Genomic DNA, 25,018 nt, shown 5'->3' on the forward strand with positions numbered 1-25,018 from the left:
GCAGTGCTTGATTTATAACAACATAGAACACAACTACGTTATAATATGAAGATGCGACATCCAGAAAGTATAAAGCAATGAAGATACTTAAGTACATGAATCATTCCCAAAATATAATTATAAACGAGCCTCTTGCATAGTACCTTAAATATGTAAACAAACTCAACGAGACGAGTAAGCTTACTTTTGCTGGGTAATCTCGTTTATATTAGGTCTAATTTGGGACAAACTATCATTTCCTCATCAACACAAAGAAGCCTTTCTCTTTTCTGATCTTATATCATATTTGCCAGAAAAGATATCCATCCTAACTGTTGATCAAAAGCAGAACATTGTGAGCCCTCCTTGCCACCTCTCTTTCTCCCCCCCCTTCATGTCAAAAGCCAGTGGTAACACTTTATCACACACTAATGAATTAGAATTCAGGGTGGCTGAAAGGGAAGAGAGATAGGGTTACATAGGTAGGAACAGGATAGGGGGTCCCCAGGGACAGGAAGCAAACTAAACCCTGGTCATAATGGTGTCCTTGAGTGTGTCCCATTAATTTCTCCATGTACGCGAAGGGCTGCCATTCAAGTCTAAGTTCTGCACTTATGGTTTGACTGCAGCAAATGTGAAAGCTGCCTCCCACCACTGTCACTGGATGGCTTCTCTCCAAGAAAGTGCAGCATCTTCTCCTCTCCTCATCTACCTACATTGCTGCAGTATAGAAGCGCTCTCTCTCTCTCTCTCTCTCTCTCTCTCTCTCTCTCTCTCCAGTCATGACAAGGGGCATTTTGCAGGCTCCATAAAATTAACAAAGTGTGACAACTAGCTAGTCATTAGGGAGGTCCAAAAATTTGAGGCTAGTTACAAATGACAGCATTTGGACTAATGTCGCTGAGAGTTGAAGCTATGACTATATTATGATCTAAGTGCTTTAACTAAACTTCTAGATTTTTTTTTGGGGGGGATATCCATTTCCGTTTTTAAAAAACACTAAGGTTTTGCACAAGAGTGTACAAGATCTTCCTATTGGTGTTATATTATAAGCCCGATGTATGTACTGAGATTGGTCTCCCAGATAGTCCCCAGCATTTACTGTGAGAATATCTCCTCCAAACTGGGCATGTGGCAATTGGTGGAAATAGGTTTCTTTCTTTGGTATCGGAGGCCACTGGAAACAAAATGGCTAGGCAGGGGTCAGCAAACTTTTTCAGCAGAGGGGTGGTCCACTGTCCCTCAGACCTTATAGGGGGCCGGACTATTTTTTTTTGGGGGGGGGGGAATGAACGAATTCCTATGCCCCACAAATAACCCAGAGATGCATTTTAAATAAAAGGACACATTCTACTCATGTAAAAACACGCTGATTCCCAGACTGTCCGCAGGCCGGATTTAGAAGGCAATTGGGCTGGATCCGGCCCTGAGGCCTTAGTTTGCCTACTCATGGGCTAGGCTGTGTTTGGGTGGGAACACAAAGAAGTTGGAGTGCTGAAATAGAGCTCATCCACTGAAATGTCACCATGCCCACAAAAATGGGGGGGGGGGGAGTGTTCCACACTAGCAGTGGCTGCAGACTGTATAACAAGTTATTTTTTCATTTATCAGATGCATTTTAAATGTGAAAAGGGGGCTGGCATTATGATGAAAGCAATGTTATGTGGATACTGCAGAAAACTTCTGGGCCTGACCAGGACTGACTTGACAATAAAATCCTCCCTAGAAATGCCCTTTAAGGTGGCACAAGAGTCTCTGTGCAAGAGACTTAACTCTCTGAAAACTGTCGCCTCACCAGAATCCTTTTCCTTGTACACCCTCTAAGGGCAACAGAACGCATCTGCATAGGCAGCCCCGTCCTAAGGAAGTTTATTCTTTGTGTGACGTGCTTCCAAGTTAAATGTGCACAGGGTATACGCACTCTTACCCGAGAGTTAAATCCTACTAAAGTCAACAGGGATCTACTTCTGAGTAGACACGCAAAGGATTGCAGTTGGGTTTCTCTCTTGGCGTGGTGATTCTCACAATGCCTGTGGAAAATGCGGTACTATGGCTATTTTTAGGAGTATATTTCTGTTTTCAGAAAGCCCGGGGTATTGTTACATTTTCTCTCAAGCATTTCCGCAAACTTTGACCCTCTGAACAAGAATCAAAGAGAGAGAGAGAGAGGAAGGGGGCGTGGCTTCTGGCACACGTGGGGGAATTGGGCTGCGTAATTGGATTCCGGAGGGGGCCTCTCTCCACTTCGAACGTCATTAAGGTTCTACAGAGAACGCACCTTCCCCCGCGAGGCAGGAACGTAAAGGAAGTAAAGGAACGTGGGAGCGGCCACGCGCCAGCGCCGAACACGTGTCGTTGTGTTCCCGCGTTATGAAGTCCCCAGAACAAAAAACAAAAAGCACAGTTCGGTTCAAAACAACAGCGCAAGGGTCCAATGAGTTCGTAACCGTAGCGAACTTTCTTTCCCCTGCCCGCAACCTCCAGAGAGGGCTAAGCCGCTCAGCCTGTCTCGGCGCGCGTTTGCATTGTGACCTAGGGAGGTGTTACTCGGAAGGCAACGCTGCGGCCCGTTGCAAAACGACGTAGCTGGAGAGCGGGTGTTTGTGCAGAGAGGGGGAGGGAGGGGGCTGCCGGAGCCTGCGCGGGGAAGGGAGCGGCCTGGCCCTTCAGCGAGCCCCGCCGGCGTTTGGGAGCAAGCTGGCAGGAGGGGGCCCGCACGAAGGGCGGCGGCGGCAGCAGCAGCTGCTCGGCTCCCGCCATGGGGGTGACCGTGGAGGCGCGCAAGGTTTACAGATACCCCTTCGAGCAGGTAGTGGCCAGCTATCTCCGCAAGGTAAAGAAGGGGAGCTCCTTTTTTTTCTTTCCCCTTCCCCGAAGCTGTGTGTCAGGCCCCGTTTCCTTGGGCTCAAGGGGGTTCATTCACAAGTGTGTGGGGACGGGGGGGGGGAGAGGATAAGGAGGAGAAATGGCGGCAACGGTGCGCCCCAGCCCAATCTTTATATTGAACACTCTCCACGCACGCCCTCTCCAGTCTGGCAAAACTAATTGGAAGTGTTCGCCAGCCTCCGATTTTCTCCTTTGGTTGTAAGCAGAGCCCCGACTTCAGTGTCCCCTTGCAGTTTTCTGTTGCTGGCCACGTAACACGCGGTGAGGCCGAGCCTTTGGGGTATTTTTTGGGGGGTGCGTGTTGCGTCGCGGGTGGGGGCCGTGCTATCTAACCCAGCTTCCATCCTCCTGGCTGAGACAGAGGCTCTCCGTGTTTATCAGATGGGGGTGTGAACACGCCTCTGGATCTCTCCTTCCCACTGCTGCCTTTCGCACGTGCTCTCTCTCCGGCACGTTTTTCGCCCTGGCGATTGCTGGTGGGCGCTGCTGCTTTTCTCGCTTAGTTCTCACGAAAGTGCTACTTAAAAATACCGAGGCGCTCCTGCCCACTCCTTTGAATTGAGACAAGGTTTTTTGTGTCTTGCAGGGTGTACTCAGGATTTTTATTGAGGGGAGGCCTTTTGTTTTTTCGAGGGGGGGCAGAACCTCAGTTAACTATGTATATTTATGTATTTTTATTGATGGGGGGGGCAGCTGCTCCTTCCCTCCAGCTACGCCCATGGTGTCTTGTATAGCTTCCAAAGTGCTTGTCTTCATCTCCTTAGTGGAGCAGCCAGGATGAATTCAGAATCAGCATTCAAGATGCCCTTCACAGATTGGAGAACTGGGCCAAAACTAACAAGGAATGTCAATAGGAGCAAATGTAAGGTTCTGCGCTTAGGCAGGAAGAACCAGCTGCTCAAATGTAAGATGGGGTACACGTGGCTTACTGGTAATACATGTGCAAAGGATCTAGGGGTCTTAGTGGACCACAAACTAAACATGAGATTTCAACTAAATATCAGGAAGAACTTTTTGGCAGTAAGAGCCAACTGTGGAACGTACTCCCTTGGAAGGTGGCGAACTCTCCTTCCTAGGGTGTTTTTAAGCAGAGGTTGGATAGCCATTTGCCACTGATGCCTTAGCTGAGATTCTTGCATTGCAGGGGGTTGGACTAGATTGCCCTTGGGGTTCCTTGCAGCTCTACAACCGTATGATTTTATGCTCATCCAAATACCCTTAAAGGGAAGCCACACATGTGATGTATCAACAGCAATCAAATGTGGGAGTTACAAAAACATGGATGATGGTCCCCAAATCTTAGTACTGTACTGCAACTTGTATGGTTTTATGCTGGTTTTACACAGACTTTTGTACTGGTGCTGCTTTCATATTGATTGTATTTAGTTGTTAATTGCATCTGTGTTTTATAGTTTTTAATTTGCGAACTGCCCAGGGGACATGGTTAATTAGGCGGTATATAAATGCCACAAATATCTAAATAAATAAAGCAATGAAAATATGGAGCTGATAAAATGCACTTGTGCCTTTGGCTATAATCTGGCAGCAGGCCATGGCCCAAGAGAACACTAGCCTGTAAAAAATTATTCACAAAGGGGAGCAAATAATATCCATGCATCTTGTGTGGAGTGTAGACCCTGTCCAGCTTCATCTACCTGCCACAGGTGGCCAAACATGGTTGGAGAAGAAGCTGTTGTGTAATAGGGCACAATGATACCCAAGCCTGTATTCTTGTTCATATTTGGGGGGGTAAGGTTTATCCCTTTTATGTTATTGTAGTCAATTAACATTCTTCTATCTTTTTGATGTATTTTATATTTTGTTTCATGTATGCTTTTACAGATGTAAGTCACTTTGAGACTTTTTGTTGTTGCAAGTGATGAATATGTGCGATCAATACTACTACTACTAATTAATACTGATGTGGTTAGGATTACATAGTTAGCCATGGCATTCACATCTGGTTCCGGTTTGAAACCTTGGCTCAAATGAAACCCTTATCTTGGGTTACTTAAAAACAAGAATGCCAGAGGTGGGGTCTGAAAATGACCTATTTTTTGTATTTCCAAAGTGGGATTATTGGAGCTCACATCTGGAAGCAAGCCCTATTGAAATTAATGAGTTTATTTTTAAGAAGGAATGCACAGGATCGTATATTAATTTGCTGCTTTTGTCAAACTGTTTTGCTACCATTTAATAATGTGCTACCATTAGTACAGTGGCCAGTGAACACATTGCCTTCAGCTCCCAGAGGAAACCTCAGTGGCCTCGTGTGAACAGTTGGGGCAGCCTTAGCTCAACCATTCCTGGGGATGCTTAAGACTTAGGTGCCCCAAGGAAAAGCGGAAGATAGGAATCGGAGGCTGGAGCTAGTGCCATCTGCTTCTGAAGTTGGCCTGAGAATATTTGGTATCATTTGTGTGTTAATGTTAATGTAAACAGCCTTGGATGCCTTGGCAATTAAGGTGGTGTATAAATGCAATAAATAAGTAAATAATAAAATGAATACTGTACTGTTATGTTACTGTTTATTGATACATTGTATAACCATATTGATAAGATGTAACTATAAAAGCATAGTTTTTTGCACTGTCATCTTAAGACTGAAACAGACTGCAGGATGTGCGAGAAACATCTGTATTCCCCTATTTAACTGCAACCAGTCCTGAGGATAGAGTGGCTGCAAACCCCCGTCCTGGCTGGGTGGTGGTTGCAGCCCCTTGTGCTGCCGCCATGCCCAGGCAGCCAGAACGTGCAGGGGCAGCTGGGGGTTGACGTCCACTCCTGGCTGGCTGCATCACAGGACAGGATTGCCCGCCAAACAGTGTTAGAAACAGATATGAAAGCCGAAAGCTAAACCTATGAAAAAAAAGACAGTCACGGAACCAAGAAATTACACGAAACAAAAGAATTGCTGTGAAAATCCCTGAAACGAGAAGTAATCAACTATAGAATTGAATTAAATTAACAAAAATAAAAAAATTACAAAAAATTAACCTAAAATTAAACAAAGACTTAACGAGATGCCGGCTACAAAACTCATCTCACTGAACTAATCAGTTTCCTTAGAAGGAAATAAAGAAATTCTAAACCTTAAATGATTTTAAGTGATATCAAACAAGTTTCACTTTTTTATAACAAGAATAGAAAGCTGAAAATGAATGAACTGCACCTTTGTTCATTTTTCACATGGCCTAGTCTTTCCCCTGCCCACTCCCCCTAATATTCTTTGGAGGGTCTCTTCTCTAGTCTTCAGAGAGTGGCTGGAAGTGGGGAGGCAGAGAAAGGTCCTCCTTTCCTTCCACTCTGCAGTTTTACTCTGAAATTTTAGGTGCAATACTGCACCCAGAGCTCAGAAACTGCTTGCGCCAATGAAATTCTCTGTCGCAAAATGCACCCAGAACAATAAGAGTTTCAAACACTGCCGCCAAAATGCCTATGTTCAAACTAACCAAAAAAATGTTTCAGGTATGCCAAAATGGTATGTGTGCTATGCATTCAAATAATTTAGGGCATGCATGCACTCCTCACTAGAGCTCCATCAGTTCACAAGTCATTACTGATGTAACATAAATGAAAAATGGGTGTCATCAGCATACTGGGGGAATTATCTTGAGTGCAAGTAATATAAGACTGTCATTCCTAAGCCTTTGGTGCTTGTTGTGGAGCTTTAGGGGGAAGCAAAGTCTTTATGGTGTGTGTGGTTTTTAGATGACAAAAACCAGAGGGAGAGACCTTTATTATTTTTACCTTTCCCAAACCTCCTAGATAAGAGATAAGGCACTGCCTCTACCTTGGGACTCAAGGGAGTAGCAAGTATTTCTCTTGTTTCTTTTAAATAAATAATAGAATTACAGAGCTGCAAGAGAACTTGATCAATGGCCTGCTCAATGCATGGTGGGACAGCAGTGTCCCAGACAGATGACTCCACATCCTTTACATAAATTCCTCCAGGGAGGAGAAGCTCTTGCTGTTTCTTCTCTAAAGTGCATCACAGGCTGGGCTTTACTATCTCATTTGGCCTTGAGGGTTGGGGAAGGTAAAACACACCAGGAGTTTTCTCTGTGTCTTTTTTACTTCTTCATAACCCCATTGCAAGTGGTAGAGATCCCAGCCTCTCCTCGAAGCTTCAAGCGCACACAGAAGAACACTAGATTGACTCTTGGGGGCGAGCTTGAGGTTACACACAGATGCCTAATTCTCCCCTGCCAATCTTTTAAAATGAAAAAGGAGCCTTAGGGAGTTGCCATCTTTCTTTTGAGCGCTCCCCCTTACATGCTGGTCTTACCTGATAGCAGCTGGTTAGAAAGGGCTATTTTCATTTAAGAAAAAAAGAGAGAGGTTACATGCATCTGTGTTTGATGTCTGGCTTCGGTGTTCAATTCCTATGTGTATTTTCCTATTCTTTTATTGTTAATCTGAATAGAAGTATAGAAACTGTTTAATTATAGATGTTCATAATATGGTGACTTTATTGCCCTCTAGCTGTGGCTTTTGAGAAATGAAACTGAAGTTTAAAAGTAATTGCTATTTCTTTGCCAGTTTTTTAATCGGCATACTAAGGTCAGATGACCCTGCTCAATACTATCTCTCCTCTGCTCAAGGGGTACAAAAGGACAACTTTTTGAGCAACCTAGTACTTTTTATTCAGTGGAATGACTTCACTGGCAGGCTTGTAGATTTTGCACCATTCTTTCTCTTCCTACTTTCTGTTGATGCTGAATCTAAGAGAATGGAGAGGCACTGCCATTGAGGTGTTCTTCCACCTTACATCTAGCAATGTAAGCTTTATTGCAAACTGCTGTTACCAGTTTCATTTTTATCTAGCTTTACTTCTCAGCACGTGCATTTCTCTTGTAATTAATGTGACCCCCATCTTTACAGATCATCATTGCATCTAGTAACAGTGCAATTCTTCATATGTGTATTTTGCTTTTTAATTTAACCTAAATCTTTGTGTGAGGTATTTAGTCAAACAATTCCTATTAGTTTGGGTCTTGCCTTTCCACTGTAAGCTGCAAACCTGCTCAATTAAAATAAATTAGGTGGTTATTTTATTTTTAAAAAAGGCTGATTTCACCCTTTGATTCAGAATTGTCCAGGATTTGTAAATGCTATGTATGTCAGCTTATTTCATGCAGTATGCTGCTGTTGCCTACACCAGATAGGTCATTTATTTCTGCATGATCTTTTGTTGTTGGGCATACATTTAATTGTTCTTTCTCTAGTGATGGCCAATTTCCTTGGTTCATTTAGGTTGTTGCTTGCAACCCTGAGATGGTGTTGGCTCTACTACTCCAGTCCAGTATACTGACAAATCTTTTTCCTTCTCATTCTCATTAGGATGCAGCTGTGGTGTGACCATTCTATAGTTTCACATTTTCTGTCTCTGACAGCAGCAAAATATTAGTTTGGATTATTTGTTTTCTAAAAAACCACAAACACTGAAGATGAATCAGGCATCATCCATAAGGAAATAAAAATCCAGAAATCCATAGTTGGATAATACCTTTATTAGGACCAAACAGAAAATGTGTCAAGCTGTTATCCAAGATGCATGATAGAGAAAGGACTATGGTTCACCTGAAGTATGCTTCAGGTGGCAAAAAAGGAAGGTTCACTTGGCATTTGATTCAGAGGCTGTATATGTGTGTTTGAGGAGTGGTTGCAAGGGAAAGTAGCATTTACTCCACAGCAGTAAAAACTGAACTTCTGTGTGCAATATGTATCTGTAAATAGCCTGAGAGGTATGATTGTGTGGGAAGGCTATCACTCCATAACTGAACATTTTGACTTGATCTTGAACACCAGATTGCACTGAGACAGACCTGTAGTTTTAAACTTAAAAGTAACTAGGTAAAGGTAAGGTAAAGTGACCCCTGACCCATTAGGTCCAGTCATGGACGACTCTGGAGTTGCGGCGCTCATCTCGCTTTATTGGCTGAGGGAGCTGGCATACAGCTTCCGGGTCATGTGGCCAGCATGACTAAGCTGCTTCTGGCGAAGCCGTTTACCTTTCCGCCAGAGTGGTACCTTTTTATCTATTTGCACTTTGACGTGCTTTCGAACTGCTAGGTTGACAGGAGCAGGGACTGATCAACGGGAGCTCACCCCATCGCAGGGATTCAAACCGCCAACCTTCTTATTGGCAAGTCCTAGGCTCTGTGGTTTAACCCACAGCGCCACCTGCGTCCCTTAAAAGTAACTAACAATATTGAAAACAGAAAGCATTTTAGTTTTGCTGCCCAAGAAAAGGTGAAACGTGTCTGTGCTTGGTCATGGGAATGTGAGAAATGCTTTTGAAGGGTTGAGGCAACTAATTTCTGAGGAATGCTAACTTAATCCTTGTGAGTAAACTGCATTTTTTCCCAGCATTTGAGCCATAAATTCTGGTTGTTAGTGTGTGTGTGTGGGGGGGAACGGACATTTCTTCTCTGTCTGTCACATCCACTTAAATACGTTGAGTGGCAGCCATTGTCCCCACTGTGGAAGGACATGTGGATCCAGAATTGTCCTCCACAGTCACTTACGGACTCATTATTAAAACCATGTTTATGGAAGACAATCTTTCTCGGTTACGAGTGATCGCCGAAGAAGATTACTAATTGAGGAAACCACCCACACCTATGATGCTCCTACAATTTTTGTACCTAATTTTGGTGTGTGTGTGTATGAGTTGCTCCTGAGTGTTGACATTTGTTCTGCACCTTTCTTTCCCAACATGCCTTTCTTCAACTGTCAAAGCTTTTTTTTCTTTTTTAAAAGGATGAGCAGTCTTTCCTCCCATGACAAGCCGTTGCATAATTCTATGATTCTGTATCTTCACTGTCATCACACTCCTTTGGCTACTGTAAGGACAGCAACATAAAGGGAGCTGCTTCAATTGCTCAAAGCATGCACAAGGACCCCGTGGAATCTCATCTTTGCTCTGTGCCATAACTACTAATGTAGAAGGAATGAGATCTGAAGCGGGTGGATGCTTCACCTTGAGTAAAATAAAATACCAGCCACTTTAGATAGATTTTGAAAATAGCAACTTGGTTTCTAACTTCTACTGGTTTGTTTGTTTTTTGGTCTCGTCAACCCCTTACTGTGTTTGATATGTGTTCTCTTACTAGCTGTGCCACGCATTTACTAGAGTTTACTTTATGATACATTTATTTGCTGTGATATCCTGGAAGCCTGAAATCGTTGGAACTGATTTCTTTCCCACTGGGATTTAAAAGAGAATCCTTCAAATATATTTTGCAGTCCTGTGATGCTTCCATTTTTTTAGTTGCATTTGAGCATGTGTACTTAAATATCAACTCAGTTCCTGTGTTGAAGGATTTTGGTTATCATTACAAATTATATTAAACCATGCTGAATTCTCTGTGCAGTCAACTAGAAGACTAGATGGTTCTCTTGCTATGATTTAATTTAAGCCATTTATGTGTTTGTGAATGTTATATAGCGTGCTTGCATTGTATTTTGGTTTTCATCATATTCTAAGGATTGCGTCTTCTCTTAACCTTGTTGGAAGCCCCATTTGAAAAGTGAATTCATGCTGACTTTTGTGATACTTACTTTATTTTGTCTTTGTGGAAGGTTTGTATGGAAAACAAATGTTTTTCAGAAAAAGCGGTACATAAAGCAAAAACAATATTAATCAGTAATTGCATACTATGCAAACACAGTGTTTCAAAGTAACCCATCTTTTTCAACAGAGCAGGAAAATCACCATTATAGCTCATCATATGTCAGAATTCAGTGATGAGCACTACTTGATCTTCACACCAAGAAGTGCTTTCATCTCCCTCTCAAAACAGCCTCTCACTGTATCATAAGCAAACATCTTTATAGTGTCACTGGAGTGGAGTTTCAAAAGCAGTTGTGACCTGGTGCTTTGTAGAGGATGGTAGAAGGGGAGAGAAAGAATTACAGTCCCAATAAGTAATCCCAAAGTCTTCTCCACATGCAAAGCTTGCTGAATTGTCGGCCTCTTCTTAATGTAGCATGGCATCTGTTAAATTTTCAGGAAAATTGAATCTTTTTAATACGTCTAATTAATATATTGGAGCACCCAGCAAAGTGAATCACATAATTGCAATAAATCATAGAGATTGCTGTGACCTGTGGGTGATCTTAAAAATGAAGAATATATCTAATGTATGCTCATTATATACTATATACTATTCTGCAGGCAGGCAGAAACAGGAGCCACCTGTGTGGTTCTGACACAAGAGATATTATACCACAGAGAAGTAGCTCCTATGCCTCTGTGATAAACATGTGGTCCTAACCTTTTCCTGGGTCACTGTAAAACCTTTTGTATCTTTGGTCTCTGATGGAAGAAGGTTTTGCTGTCTAACTTTAAAACAAAGTTTCCAGCTTGGTGATATAACACACTAGTATTCAATATGGGTCCAACCTGGGATGCTTGTGATTGGTACCTAATTTGTAGCAGGTTTACAAGACACCTCATAAGGACCTCATTCAACTGTGAAATCTGCTAAGCAGTCAGTTTGGAAGCTTTGGAAGACTGGATGAGCATCAGTTAATCTGTAGGAATTCCAGGAATAAACAGCCACAGTGCATGTTTTTCACATTACACACACCCCTTGCTGATTGTTGTCTCCTACTTGCAAATTGGACAGTTGCACTTGAACAGTTGACCACGAGATGGCATCATATCATTTTTGAAGGCTGTGGTCTAGTTGAAGAAGTTTTTTGTTTTTGGAAAGAAATGTTAACTGCTCACCAGTAAAACAGAACTTTCAGCTAAGCTCACTCATCCATATATTTCACCTATGCAAAGCAAATGCCCACCAAGCAGTGAAGAATGCTACCATTCTACATTTCTCTGGGACTACCTCCTCCCCCCCCCTCTTTATACATGTAACTGATAGCTATATGTAGCTAAATTGTTTTCACATGAAGGGTTTATATGGTAATCATCATCTCCAACTGTTACATGGTACAACTGTATGGAATGGAAATGTGATCTCTTTCTTGCTTTCTCTTTTCCTTGCTCAGGTGATTGAGGCACAACAGGTCATACACACATAACTCACCAGTTTAGAATGCAACTTAAGATGCTAGCATCCATGAAAGTAGCTGATATAATGGTAGAGTCAAAGGATTGTAGAGTTACCAAGGTCACCTGGCCCAACTCCCTGTAAGGCAGGGGGGATCTTTTTACCCAATGTGGGGTTGCCACTTTTTGCCCTCTACCCTGAGATTAAGAGTCTCTTGCTTTACTGATTGAGCTATCCCAGCATGAGCACGTCACCTATATATCCAACAGAGAGTTTATTCAGCTTGATCAATCAATGCATTTCTTCCTTTTGGGTTTTCTGCATTCTGTTTATAAACAAGGTATTATGGACTTGGGGAAAGCTGTGGTGCTGCTAATAGTTAAAGCATCCACATGCTCATAAGCTTTTAATTCATCTCCCTTATATTAAGCTGTGCACAAAATTGAGTCTATTCCTAGTTAAATACTTGGGTAATAGAGTCTGCTATTTAGTGGAAGACTTATGCAAATGGATTTTTTGTTTCACACGAATGGGTCTTATAGACTGTAAGTTTCATTGATAATGTAATTAGACTGTTACTTACCATTTGAAAGCAGCAAGCTGCATGGAAGCATCAGATTTAACTGCCATATACTTCACTTAATGAAACTTCTTACAGTGAACATAGAAATGCATAGTTCAGTTAGTATCTCCTCCTTGAGTTTTACCGTGTTTTCTCATATGGCATTTATATTTACTTGAATACCTGGCTTTTATCATCACTGTACAACCCATTTACTACTACTATATTTTATCTAATATCAGTTTTGTGCTGTCTTTCTGTCCCCCGCTTCCTGGTTCAATTTCCAGAGAAGGAGATTGGAATATTGTTCAATTTTGAACACATTTGGGGAGCTGTGGGTTTTCTTTCTTCCTTTTTTAAAAGCCATATCATGGTTTCACTTTGTGGTCTCAAAACACAGTTGGAAACAAATCACTGAGCCCCAGCTTCATGTGTTATGGGAAAACACTGTTGGTTTATATTGAAAGTGGGCCCCTTTTTTGGCATGCAACAAGTCTCTTCTGTGCATTAGCCCGAGGTTTGCTGCAGCTTGTGTATGTGAAAAGAAACCATGGTTTCTAGCTGTACTTTAACCTGGCCAATGTGTTAAGAATGAGAGATTTAAAACATACCCTGTGATCATATTGACACTTTACCCTGTCAAATAGACACACTACTACTCCAACATCCCACATAAAATGAAATGCCTAGGGTGGTGGCAGAGGGGGGAGTTGAAGTATAATTACTATTCAAATTGTATCCTAAAATGGAAAGAGGTGGATTCTGAGTTTTGATACAGAAATTCAAAGGCCGGGTTTTCTATTTTTTCTATTTCAAAATTGATTATTGGTTGTGTAGGGAAGAGAATGATATTGGCTTCTTTTAAGATGAGCTTTAAGGCTGTTAAAATGGATTGAGCATGCAAGAGTATGCATTTCAAATTCCCCCATGCAACTCTTAGGGTAGATTCACCCAGTTGTTTTCCTCACACCACAAAGGGTTTTAAGTCCTTAAATCCACCCTGGTGTGTTTCCAGTTTTTCATCACGGCTCACAGATGTGCATAGCCTTCATCTGAAAAGCCTGGGTTCATTTGATGTGGGTAGTAGGTGGAGTTTGGAAGATATCACACTAGTTTAAAATTCCCATCTCATTCATTTTATTGTTTTGAAGGCACCTTGTAACCTAGATCACAATTTTAAAATATGTGCTTAATGTGTTTTGTGTGGCAATAGTGAAGAGAGTTAACTGACCATTTAAAGAAGTTTGTTGTTTTCCTGAGGGAAAATTTCTTAATTGGCTTAAACAATCACAGCAAACTCCTAGCATAAATCAGCCACCACACTCAGATCTGTTGAGAAATACCACGCAAATTCTAATGGGATTTTATCAATGAGTAGGAAATTTCCTTTTATGTACCTACTTACTGATGTAATTAACGTATACCTCTTTCAGGAAAAACATTTCGCAAAGTGTTTAGCACATAATAAATTGTGATGTGTACTCTCTTGCCTTTTCCTTTAGTATCCAAGTCCCATGGAGAAGCATGTCACGGCTGTAAAAACAGTAGAAGAAAAAACAGGTAAGTTGGACACTTCACTGTTGCTTAGAAGGCTCCAGAAAGTTTTCAGTAATTTACAGGTACGTGAGAGCAGTAACTAAGGTTACTCACAGGTTTGGGGTGAAATGTCATCAGTATGTTGTGACTCTTGGCTCTACCTTGGCGCTAAATGGAGGGGGAAAGCACACTGAAACTAAATCTAGCTAGAAGGGGTGGTTTTGGCTAGGAGTTCTTCCAGCTGGGGGATAGGCGCACAAGCTTATTCTGTGTGGTTTGCACTCTTGATGAAGGATCAGGTATGCAGCTTGGAGGTGCTGCTTTATCTTTTCTGAATGTAATGGAAATTATTCCTTGTACTCACCTCACACATTGCTTGAGGCAGCTGGCACAAATCATCCCCTGACTTAAAGGGCCTCTGGTTTAGGCAGATGATACTGAGCCAGTAGGGTTCTCTTTCAGCCTTCTAGTCCTCTATACTTGTGCTGCTAAGGTTGTGAGGTAAATGGAGATAGGAGGAAAGGTCTCCCTTGCCTACCCCAGAGTACCTTCGTCTTCTTTGCCTGCCTGGAGTACATGTCTGGGTAAGTTTGCTTAAATAGAAAAGATTTTAGCAAGAATACAGTGAAAAGGCCTGCCTAATGGTGAGGGAGTTTGAGTGTAAAAGCTGCCACACTAAAACACCAATTCCTAACAAGTTCAGAATAAATGTTATGGGGTAGCTGTAAAAATGCCACTTCCAGAGATTGAAGTGGTTTTGTGCCACCCATGGGGTGAGCCGATCCATTGATATATAGATGTGGGTGATTATTGAGAGATAATTTTTAGCGGGGTGAGCTCCCGTCGTTCGGTCCCAGCTCCTGCCTACCTAGCAGTTCGAAAGCACCCCTAAGTGCAAGTAGATAAATAGGGACCGCTTTCTAGCGGGAAGGTAAACGGCGTTTCCGTGCGCGGCGCTGGTGCTGGCTCGCCAGATGCAGCTTAGTCACGCTCGCCACGTGACCCGGAAGTGTCTTTGGACAGCGCCAGCTCCCGGCCTCTTGAGCGAGATGAGCGCGCAACCCTAGAGTCGGTCACGACTGGCCCTGATGGGCAGGGGTACCTTTACCTTTACTGAATTGCTTGCATCTTAATTTGGGAGCTGTGGATCAGGTGATCTCGCATAGAACCTCCTGAATTCCTCCCCACACCCAACCATTACCCATTACTAAAGTTGCAGTCAGAATCCATAAATATTCATCCCTGTTTCTGAGATTCAGCCTCTGTGGCTCAGAGCACTTTGGAGACAGCAATTTGCAGACTATCTCCCTGGCTCTTGTTCTTTCTGTGCATTGCCCTCATGCCTCAACTGGCTCTTGAAGACAAATTGCCCAGTTGCCCACCATTAGGAAGCGGTTGCAGACCGAGTTTATTGCAGCCAGACTGCTTTTTGTGTTCTCCCAGAAGAACCCTCTTCTCAGCCAAGTCTCTCATACTGAGATGGCAGAAGAACAGAAAGTAGGAGCAGCCCAGATGGAGGAAAGGAATTAGTGTTGTTTCCCCTCCCCAATGCAGATGCTGCAAAAGGACTACATAAAAGGTGATCTCTGCTGCAAGAAGCTGAAGCTGAGGCAGGCAGGGCTCTCAGCACAAATCTCCCCTTTCCCATTTTTCACACCATTCACTTCAGTCTTTTGAGAGGTCTGGGGTGGGGAGTTTAGTTATTCTCCCCCACCACTGAAAAAAAAGAGAGGCTCAAATTCTGGATTTTCCATTGCATATTATATATAATAATAGTTTTAGCCATCCCTTTCTCTTGGGAAATACCAGTTTATGACCCCTTGTAAATGTGTCACATTGGGAAAGACAAATATACTGCCAGCGTGGTTATTTAAAGCCTACTGGAAAATGCTGCCTCCCAGGAACAAAACCAGGGGAAGAAAAAAAACACAGATAAACTTTGTACGGGAGAGATTTGTCTCTTCCTGAGAACTCCTTTTCCACCGGGCTGTGTGCCTAGTCAGATCATCAATTAACATCATCCTGAGGCTTCTGGACTTGATTGGGATCATTAAATATTAACATGCAAAGTGGGTTTGGAAGCCAGTCACGTTCTTATTGTAGCTCAATAACTATAATTTGTGAAGGGTTTTAGAGGCGGTGGGGCTTTTCTTTCTTTTTTCGGTAGGGAGCTTTGTTCTTGTCACTGGCCCAACTCATTATAAAAATAAATTCTAATTGTCTGAGAGAATTGCTTTAGGCCTCAAACATTGACAATGGTGGGTGGAGAGGTATTTTGTACTCTTAGGATGTATTTCAGAATGCAGAGTGAGCAGAACAAGCCATTTTTGATCTGAAGTGCTGACCCAGGAAGATATTTGAAGCTTGTAGCTAACAACACGAGAGCCTCGAAAATTAACTCCCCAACTGCTACCAGCCGAATCGTAGAGCAATTCCATTGCAGTTCTAGCCAAATCTGTGAAGCTCGGATTTGGAATTGTGTGATGCTTTGTCATTGCCAGCATAGATGCCAATAAAATGTTTGAACCACACCATCTGTCCCCTGCCCAGTAGGGTTTTTTGTATGTGTTGAGGTGGGCAAACATACTATAGTTTTTGGACTAAGCATATAACCCTTTAAACGTTTTCATCATGGTCCATCTGGCAACTGGGCTGGAATCCTTTGGCTGCTGAGAAGAAGGGACATTGAATCCCTCTACCACATTTAGGCTTCCTTGCCTTCCTCCTTGCATCTATAGTGCAAGCATTTGGTTTTGTTTTCTTACTATAAAAAAAAATCTCTATTTTCCAAAATAGCACTAAGTTGGTTTGTTCTTTTATGCTCAGATTTGTCTACAGGAATCATATACCGGAGGAGGATTGCAACATGCCAGAATGTAATTCCACACTTTTTAAGACAGGTAATTAATGTCAGTCAAGGTTGATTCATGCTGGTTTTTAAGGATATAGGGGGAACGGTGCAGGTTTGTAGCCACAAGGAATGAATTGTCCACTTGAACTAGGAAGGTTCTAAGTATCCTGGGTGGACCACGTGAGGATAGGCAACAGCAGCTCATGTGGGCGAGGCGAGGAGGGTGTGGGGAAGCGGCCTTGTCCTGGTGGAAGCACTGTGCTTGGATGGGGATGGGGTGGAAGTCAGAGAGGCTTCTGCAGGGCTTCTGCCACCAACACTCAGAGCCCCCTTGACCTTGCTGCTACCAATTTGCCCCATTCTTGTACTTACAAGCACAGCAATGCTGCCCAGAGGATGCTGTTGCTCCCCCCACCCATATGAGCCACTATTGAGGATGGTACTGTTTGAAATCCTGTATCCTTCCCTTAGTTCCTAAAAGAGCATTTTCCAAAAACAACTCTTACCTGCCATTTTGAGAGCTTGAAAAGGAAATCAAAACAATGTCCTTATAATCTAGGACTCTGTTTTTTTAAAAAAATCATAACAGGATAGTGATTTCTTCCGTTTAAACTTTCTGTGTCCTAAAGTTGAAGCTTGGCAACTCTTTGGATTTACATTCTGCTATGTATCACCTTCCATTTCGTGAACTGTTTACTTGCAATCTTTATTCTGTCTGTCAAAACTCAAATGATTTCTCTCTGTCACATTTCTGTTTGCCTTTTTTTTCCATGCCTCGTCCAGATGGGGAAACATAAAAATTCCAGGTACCAAACAGAATGTAAAATGAACCAAATGTTTTGGCTGTTTATGTCGTGAGTGCAACAGTCGACAAATGTCTTCTGTTAGAATCCATTACTTTAAGCAGGACATGTAGGCAACTAAAATGTCACATAAATTAAGCTGATGCTTAAGATGCAGCAGTTGGCAAAATCTAACTAGGCACCGAGCCTTGAGAACAAGTCCCTAAATGTTTGCATGGTTTCATCACTAACAGCTAAAGTTTTTAATTTCTGTATTAGCGTCAAGAGATAAATGTTATGGGTGGCTTCAGTCCTTAATCGTTTTATTGTGTGAGGATGGAAACAAATGCTAAGTATAAACAAATTCCTCATTCTTTCTTCAAGCACCTTGACGTTATTTAAACATGTAATCATTATGTCTAACAGATCAGTGTCCTGAAAGTGCCCGAGGTCTACCTAGAAGAAGAATCTTGGCTTAATAAGCAGGATAGAATTATGTCTATGAAGACTCGGTGCCTCACATGGACACAGTATGCTACTCTAAAGGAAGAGTCAGTCTTCAGGGAAAGTTCAGAGAATCCAAACTGGTAAGGTGTAACTTATTTATATGCACATTGTTGTAAATGGCCTTCTAGTTAATTTCTATTTATTCTGTTTACCAGGCAACACCAGGAGGATCTGATGGTTGCTGTTTAGATAATGTAGGCAGCCACATTGTAGCAAGTAGCTTTCAAGCCAGAATTTCACAGCTGATACCGAAATTAGGTCTGCACAACTTGTGACCCACCAAGCCAAGTGCAGGCTGGCGGCTGGGCATGCATAACCGAAGGCTTACTGAACTTCTTCCAGTGGCCTGCCTTAGACTTCCAAAACAGGCTCTTTCTGTGTGTTAGCCGAGCCATGAAAATACATGGCTCCTGTGCTATGTCAGAAGTTGTACAGGTAAAACTTGCATAGGCCAAACATAGGGGAAAATATAAAAATATGAGTAAGCATTAGGTACATGGTTGCCATTGTCCTTAGAGTCAAGTCTTTATATTTTTCCTACTGCAGTTTTGATATGGTAGGAAACAGAAGGGTTGCAAACTTGGTTGTGCGTACTTTCGCTATTAAAAAAAAAAGATATTCTGTGCCAAAGTAGTTGTGAGTCTGTCTCCAGTATAACTTACAGAAATTTGCATATTATATTTACCTTATTGATGGGCAGCAAGTGTATTCTGCATGGTTGGGTGCATTTAGCTCTGTTGTGAGTAAGAACTCCAACTATAAAAGCATAGTTTGTTTTGGATAGAATAGGTCTGAGGCCTTACTTTACACAATGAGATGTGAAAGCTCAGGAAAACCCCAGAAAAACCAGGGGACTGCCCCCATTTTTCCAGTCCCCCCCCCCAGGCCTTCACACCTTTATATTCACCCTGTGCTTGCCTGCTAGATTACTCTACCCAGATTGAGAGTAGGTTGGACCAATTTAAGTCCAGAAAGTTAAAGGGCTGTTTAGTGGAGGCAGCTGAGACAATGAATGAAAAGTACTTGGTGACAGTGGTGAAGTTAAGGAGGAGGGATTGGTTTGGCAGGTTTGCTTCCCTCTGCTTTTTCTCATGATGCCAGTTTATATATATATATATATATATATATATATATTCTAATTTTCGGGTAGAGATCTGTTCTGCCAATGCTGGCTGGATGTTTTAGGGCGACTGAACTATATTTATTGAATTTGTTCTGGTAAAAAGCAACAAATGTAATGAACCCTCAGTAAGAGTAGAAATGGCACCCGTGAATAATTGGGCTGTAATAAGAAGAAATATGTGATGGAGCGTAAAATGATACTGAATGACACAATCCACTATTGTATTGTATTGAACTTTATTACGGCCATTGGCCCATCACACGACAGTTTCCCATACCAACATAATGTACTTAAACCTCCAAATTTAAAACCGCCAAAACTTACAAAAAACAGACAAGAACCAAAGCAAAACAGAAACAAAACACCAACATCATACATTACAATAAATTTGTAACATAAACATCGACACAATCCACTGCAAATTCTTCTACTGGCTCACTGCAATAATGCTTCAAAAAGAAAACAACAACAACCCAGGAAGTAAAAATAAAACTAAACAATCTCCCCAAGTCAATAAAAAGGATCAATAAAAAAATATTGCAATTGGAAGTGTGAAGACATATGGGATGTATTTTGGATAGCTGTTCTTATGTGTACTCAGTTTTATTTTAGGAATCTCTTCAACAGCTTATTTAAATCTAAAGCAAGTCTTAGTCACTTCTGCTCATTTATTCCTGTATACATATAACTAGGGCCCTTTTCATCAATGCACACCCTCAAAAAGTGAACTTCACCCTTCTACTCCAGGCCAGCTTCTACACAAACACTCTCACATACGCTCCATCTTCCATCCATGCAAGCAGCAAGCATCATCTGGGTTCAAAGATGCAAAAACCCTCAAGGAGTGTGCATAGCAGGGCCACCTAGGGGGTGTAGTTCTGGGGAGAGGAGATGTGGCCTGCGGGGAGTCCCATGGGCCAGGTAGAGATGTCTGGGGGACTACAGTTGACCACTTGGCCTGAGGTTCCCCATCCCTGTTCTAACCAGTGGGTTGGGGCCAATTGCTTGGGGTGACATTTGGCTTGGAAGACATGCAGTTGGCTTCACCTGTGTTCTTGGAATATGACAGGAAGGCATTTCCCACAATGCTCATGAGATGAACTATTGAAAGCCATTTCTGGCCATTAAAGAGGCCTTTAGGGCAGCCTCTCACTAGATAGTGGTGTAAGCCTTGCAGGGAAAAGTACCGTATTTTTTGCACCATAACACTTACTTTTTTCCTCCTAAAAAGTAAGGGGAAATGTCTGTGCATGTTATGGAGGGAATGCCTACAGGTGGCATGCCTACGGATTTTCCTCCTCTAAAAACTACGTGCGTGTTATGGTTGGGTGCGTGTTATAGAGCGAAAAATACGGTATATGAGTTTTGCCCCAGGTGAACTTGTTTTGAATTCTGAGCGACCCTTTCCCATTGACATCCTACTATTTTTGCCTGGAAATTTATACTAACTCCTTAATAAAGTATATAAACAATAAGCTTTCAGGTTATGAAAGAGTGCAGAATACCTTTTTTAACCTGCCCACAAATATGTAACCGCTTTATGAGCTCAGATTTTATGCAAAAAAGAAAAGGAATAAGGTAGTGTAATACTAGTCCTTCAAATTGGTACCAGGAGTGGTTCTGAAATTTTCACTTCACTTTTAGGAAGAATGACGTAAGCTCTGAGTACTGTCAGGAAAGTGGTCTTTGTGAATTTTATAAACAGAATTTGTGCCTCATCAATCAAGTGGAATATCTAAGCGACACTGGGACAATGGGCAACAAATATAGCAGACTGAAGTCTAGTGTTAACATAATGCTTGTACACATTGGAAAAAAACAACTCTGGTCTCAAACAGTAACTGCTCCGGTATACATGACTTAAAGCTTTGCTCTCTCATCCCTGGAGACCGGAAGAAGCAAAACATGCTCCTTTTATTCAAAATCCCTTGTAGATTTTCTCTTTATAGGGAGTCTCACAGTGCGTTTCATCTAGCTCGCTTCCTTCTTGTTGATAACTTTGCATCAGACCATGTGATTTTAACACACAGCATTTGATGAGCATGTTGGATTATCTGTTACCGTACTTTATATATGTTTTTATAGTTTTAATTCATTTTTAGTCTTAGCGTATTGGGGTTCCTGTACACAACTTACAGGTGGCTGTAAGTGGCATACAAATTATTAAAATAAGTAATAAAAATATAACCCGCGGGGGGGGGGGGGGCGTAAGTAGAGATGGGAAGGCCTGGGAAAAAACCAGAAAAATTGGGGGGGGGCAGGTTTTTCCCCAAAGCCGTTTTTTCCAGAAAAAATGAAAAAAATAGTTTGATATAGTTTGAATATTCTGCACCCCCCCCAATTTTTCCTGAAAAAAATGGCTTTGGGAAAAAACAGGGGGGGGGACTTGTATTACCCCCCCTCCCATTTTTCCATCCCCCCCAGGCTTTCCAGCACCCACACTTTGGAGCTCCCTGCCGGCTGACACCAGAAAGGTGCTTTCACTGTACTCTTTCTGGCAACTGCTCAAAACATTTTCATTAGGGCCAGCCCAGCTGAACACGTAGAAGCTGCATGCGATTTACTTCCTTTTAACCACTGCTGACTTTAATCATCTTTTGAATACTCTTAAATACCTGCTTTTAACTGTGTTTTATCAATCATTTTAATGTTCTGTTGTATATTTTTGTAAATTGTTTAGAAGCTCTCTTACCATCATGCTGTTTATAATATATAATAACAAATTCAATTTAAAAAACACACACACTCCTTTTCCTTTCAAACAGAGTTTGAGTCTTAGCGCAACATACTATTCAGTAACTGGATGTTGGTTCCTTCTGGGCCTGGCATGCAAAAAAAATTCCTTATGCTTTGCCCTGGCTGTCCTCAACCAGAGATGGGAAGGCCTGGGAAAAAACTGAAAAAATTAGGGGGGGGAAACAGTTTTTTCCCCATTTTCCCCCAAAGCCATTTTTTAGAAGTCCATGAGAAAAATGACAAACAGGAAGAGGAAGAATAAATGGAGAATGGTAGCAGTAGTTCAGAAAACAAGATAGAATAAACTGCATGTATATGTTGTGTCTTCTGTTTTTGTTTTTTTTAAGCACTATTCAAAGGGTAGACCTTCTGTGGAGCTTAAATATTGAGGTAGACCTTAACTTTATTTGCTGTTGGTGCTAAGGGGCAAATCTGATTATAATTTATGTTGATGGTTTCTTGCTTTTTTTGTTGCTTTTGAGGGAAAGGGGCATGGTTACCTGTTTTATTGCAAGCATAATACATACACTGCATTTCACGCAATTTGTAAAACTACTCCACACTGACCCTTTTTTCAATTTTTCCAAAATTTCAATTTTTGGGGGGGGGAAACGGGGGGGGCGTTCCCCCCCCCATGGCTTCAAAATTTCCGAAAATTTTACATCTCTAACCCTAAGCGATTCCATGAACCACCAAGTTGCATTGCAATGTGGAAATAAAAGCACCACTGACAAATTTAGCCTTTAATTTGTAAAAAGTATAAGGCACCCATGCCCAGGTGCAGCAATATATCACTATTTCTCAGCATATGCTGCACTGACAGTATATATTCAGTGTAAACATCAAAGGGTTATTAATTATGGTACTTCAGGTTGTGTAAGCTAGTGGCCAGCTGGGCTGAAGAGGAAACCTCTTCAATGTTACTGCAGAACACAAATGGCCAGGTATATATTTCTCTTTTCAGCCTTTCCTGAAACATCTGGTATATGTCGTTATTGAAATGTGGTGTGAGTGGAGGGAGACAACAAATGCTCTTCGAGTTTCTTCCAAAATCTGGTGTTCCTATGCAACACAAGTGAAGCACATGAATTCACTGCTGATATTCAATGGGTAATATTATTATCAATGGGGCAGAGCAGGAAAATGTTGCAGTGTATTCTCGTCTCCTTACAGAAGTGCTTCTGTCCTTTGTACTTACCTCTTTAATAAGGCTCAATATTTGGCCTTAAAAACTATTACAAATATAAAGTAATCTATGATAGAATATAACCAAATCTACTGTATCTTTTTGGAAAGTTGCTTATTTGGTTGCTATGCATCTTAAAATATTGTAACCAAATATTGCATAGTTTTTCCTAAGCTCAGGGTGCAGGTTTTTGTCTGTATTAGGATAAAATTGAGCTCCGTTTTCAATCAAGATAGCAGTCTGAACCGTTCATTGATTTTAACCAGTGATTCCAAAACTGCTCCGATTTATTATTTCTTAGAATTCCTAAGCAATGCTGGGTACGAGGCTGCTATCTGTATCCTTGCACAAACATGAGAAAATAACAACGGTACAGCAAAAGTCACAAGCCTGTAATATATATTGGTAGCCTTAATACTTACTACTGAATTGAAAAACAGCTTTTTAGAAACTTAGATCTTATCAACAGTTCTGGCAGCTAGGTTACTTGGTGGTGATGGATTTGATGAAGGGTTCTGGGGTGGAAACACCCATGCATTTAGGAAGAATAAATTTGTGACAATTTCCAGTTCCTGTTACGTTGTTTTAATGCATGTTTGCCTGGTGTCTAAGGTTGTTTTGTTTATTGTATATCAATCAATGTTGCACTATGTCTCATACATGGGGGGGGGGAGTTTTTTACAGTGTGAATTTTGCTCCCCCTCTATTCTTCTCACTCATCCTGTTTTTTAAAAAATACTCTGTCAAAAGTGATGCCAGAATATATGAAAGGCAGTCCTTGAAATTACAGCAGCAGCACTTGTTCCCTTTGAAATTACAGCTTGCTGAAGCTTTGTTCTATATCATTAAATTTGACTGAACCTTGCCCCTAATCTGCATTGCACAGAGGAATGTATTTTTCTCAGTAGTCATAGAAAAACAGAATGTGGAAAGTCAAACTTGGTGTGCTCTCTGCTACTAAAGCTCTCCATATACCTGTTTATGAAACTGGAAATATGCTTGGTAGGGAGATCAGACAATTTGGTCTTTGGATCTTGTTGGCAAGAAGAGTTTCTAGACCTTCTAGAAATCTCAGGTGGGAAATCTGGCTTTAAAAGGCCAACTTGAGAAACAATTTGAATGTTGTAGATCCATGACTATAGAAGATTGGCTTATTTGTTAGGCTGATATAACAATGAGTTGTTTATTATTATTATTGAGAACCAAACTTTGGTTCACTGCCACTGGGTATTGGGCACTGGTATTTGGACAAGTCTGATTTATCTCCAGATTTTGTAATTTGTGAAGCATGCCATCTCAGCAGATGTTAAATGCTCAGTTATAGGTAGCACTGTGCACTACAGATGTACAAATTGTGATATATTGGAAGCAGAATCCAGCTTCCTAAGATTAATAGGCTTTTTTTTAAAAAAGAAAATTGCTAGTCATTATGATTGTGAAGATATGCTTTAGTTTGTGGGCAGTTCTTGACAAAATCCCCAAAGCTATAGGGGAATGTGGTGGGGAATGTGTGACCTTCCATATGTTTTGGCCTCCAATTCCCATCATTCCTGTGTTCGCTGTGGCTGATGGAAGTTCGAGTCCAACAGCAACTGGAGGGTTACAGGTTTGCAACACCTGCTGTAGGAGTTGCTAAGATTTCCAGGGAGCTGAGGTTCAGTGCCTTGCCTATTCGCATCATTAAAAGAAGCAAAATACAGTGGTACCTCGGTTTGTGAACTTAATCTGTTCCAGAAGTCCATTCTTAAACTGAAACCATTCTTAAACCGAGGCGCTCTTTCCCTAATGAGGCCTCCCGCCACCGGTGCCCTTCCACCGTTCGGCTTCCGTTCTTAGACCGAGGTAAAGTTTGC

The 25,018-nt window shown here is 41.7% G+C and overlaps 1 protein-coding gene across 2 annotated transcripts in view; it reads left to right on the forward strand.

The window, feature by feature from the left end:
• The first annotated feature begins 2,611 nt into the window (after positions 1-2,611).
• Positions 2,612-25,018, forward strand: part of PRELID2 (PRELI domain containing 2) — a 31,484-nt gene continuing 9,077 nt past the window's right edge. Inside the window, exons 1-4 of one of the 2 annotated variants that reach the window (XM_053376684.1) lie at positions 2,612-2,788; positions 13,947-14,004; positions 16,807-16,880; positions 18,040-18,200. In XM_053376684.1, the coding sequence (XP_053232659.1) occupies positions 2,738-2,788; positions 13,947-14,004; positions 16,807-16,880; positions 18,040-18,200 (344 nt within the window). In that variant the 5' untranslated portion in view covers positions 2,612-2,737. Of the gene's footprint in view, positions 2,813-13,946; positions 14,005-16,806; positions 16,881-18,039; positions 18,201-25,018 lie in introns of both variants that reach the window. The other variant, XM_053376683.1, reaches the window with a different exon arrangement.

Source organism: Podarcis raffonei, chromosome 2 (genome assembly GCF_027172205.1).
Source record: "Podarcis raffonei isolate rPodRaf1 chromosome 2, rPodRaf1.pri, whole genome shotgun sequence".
NCBI classification, from domain to species: Eukaryota; Metazoa; Chordata; class Lepidosauria; order Squamata; family Lacertidae; genus Podarcis; species Podarcis raffonei.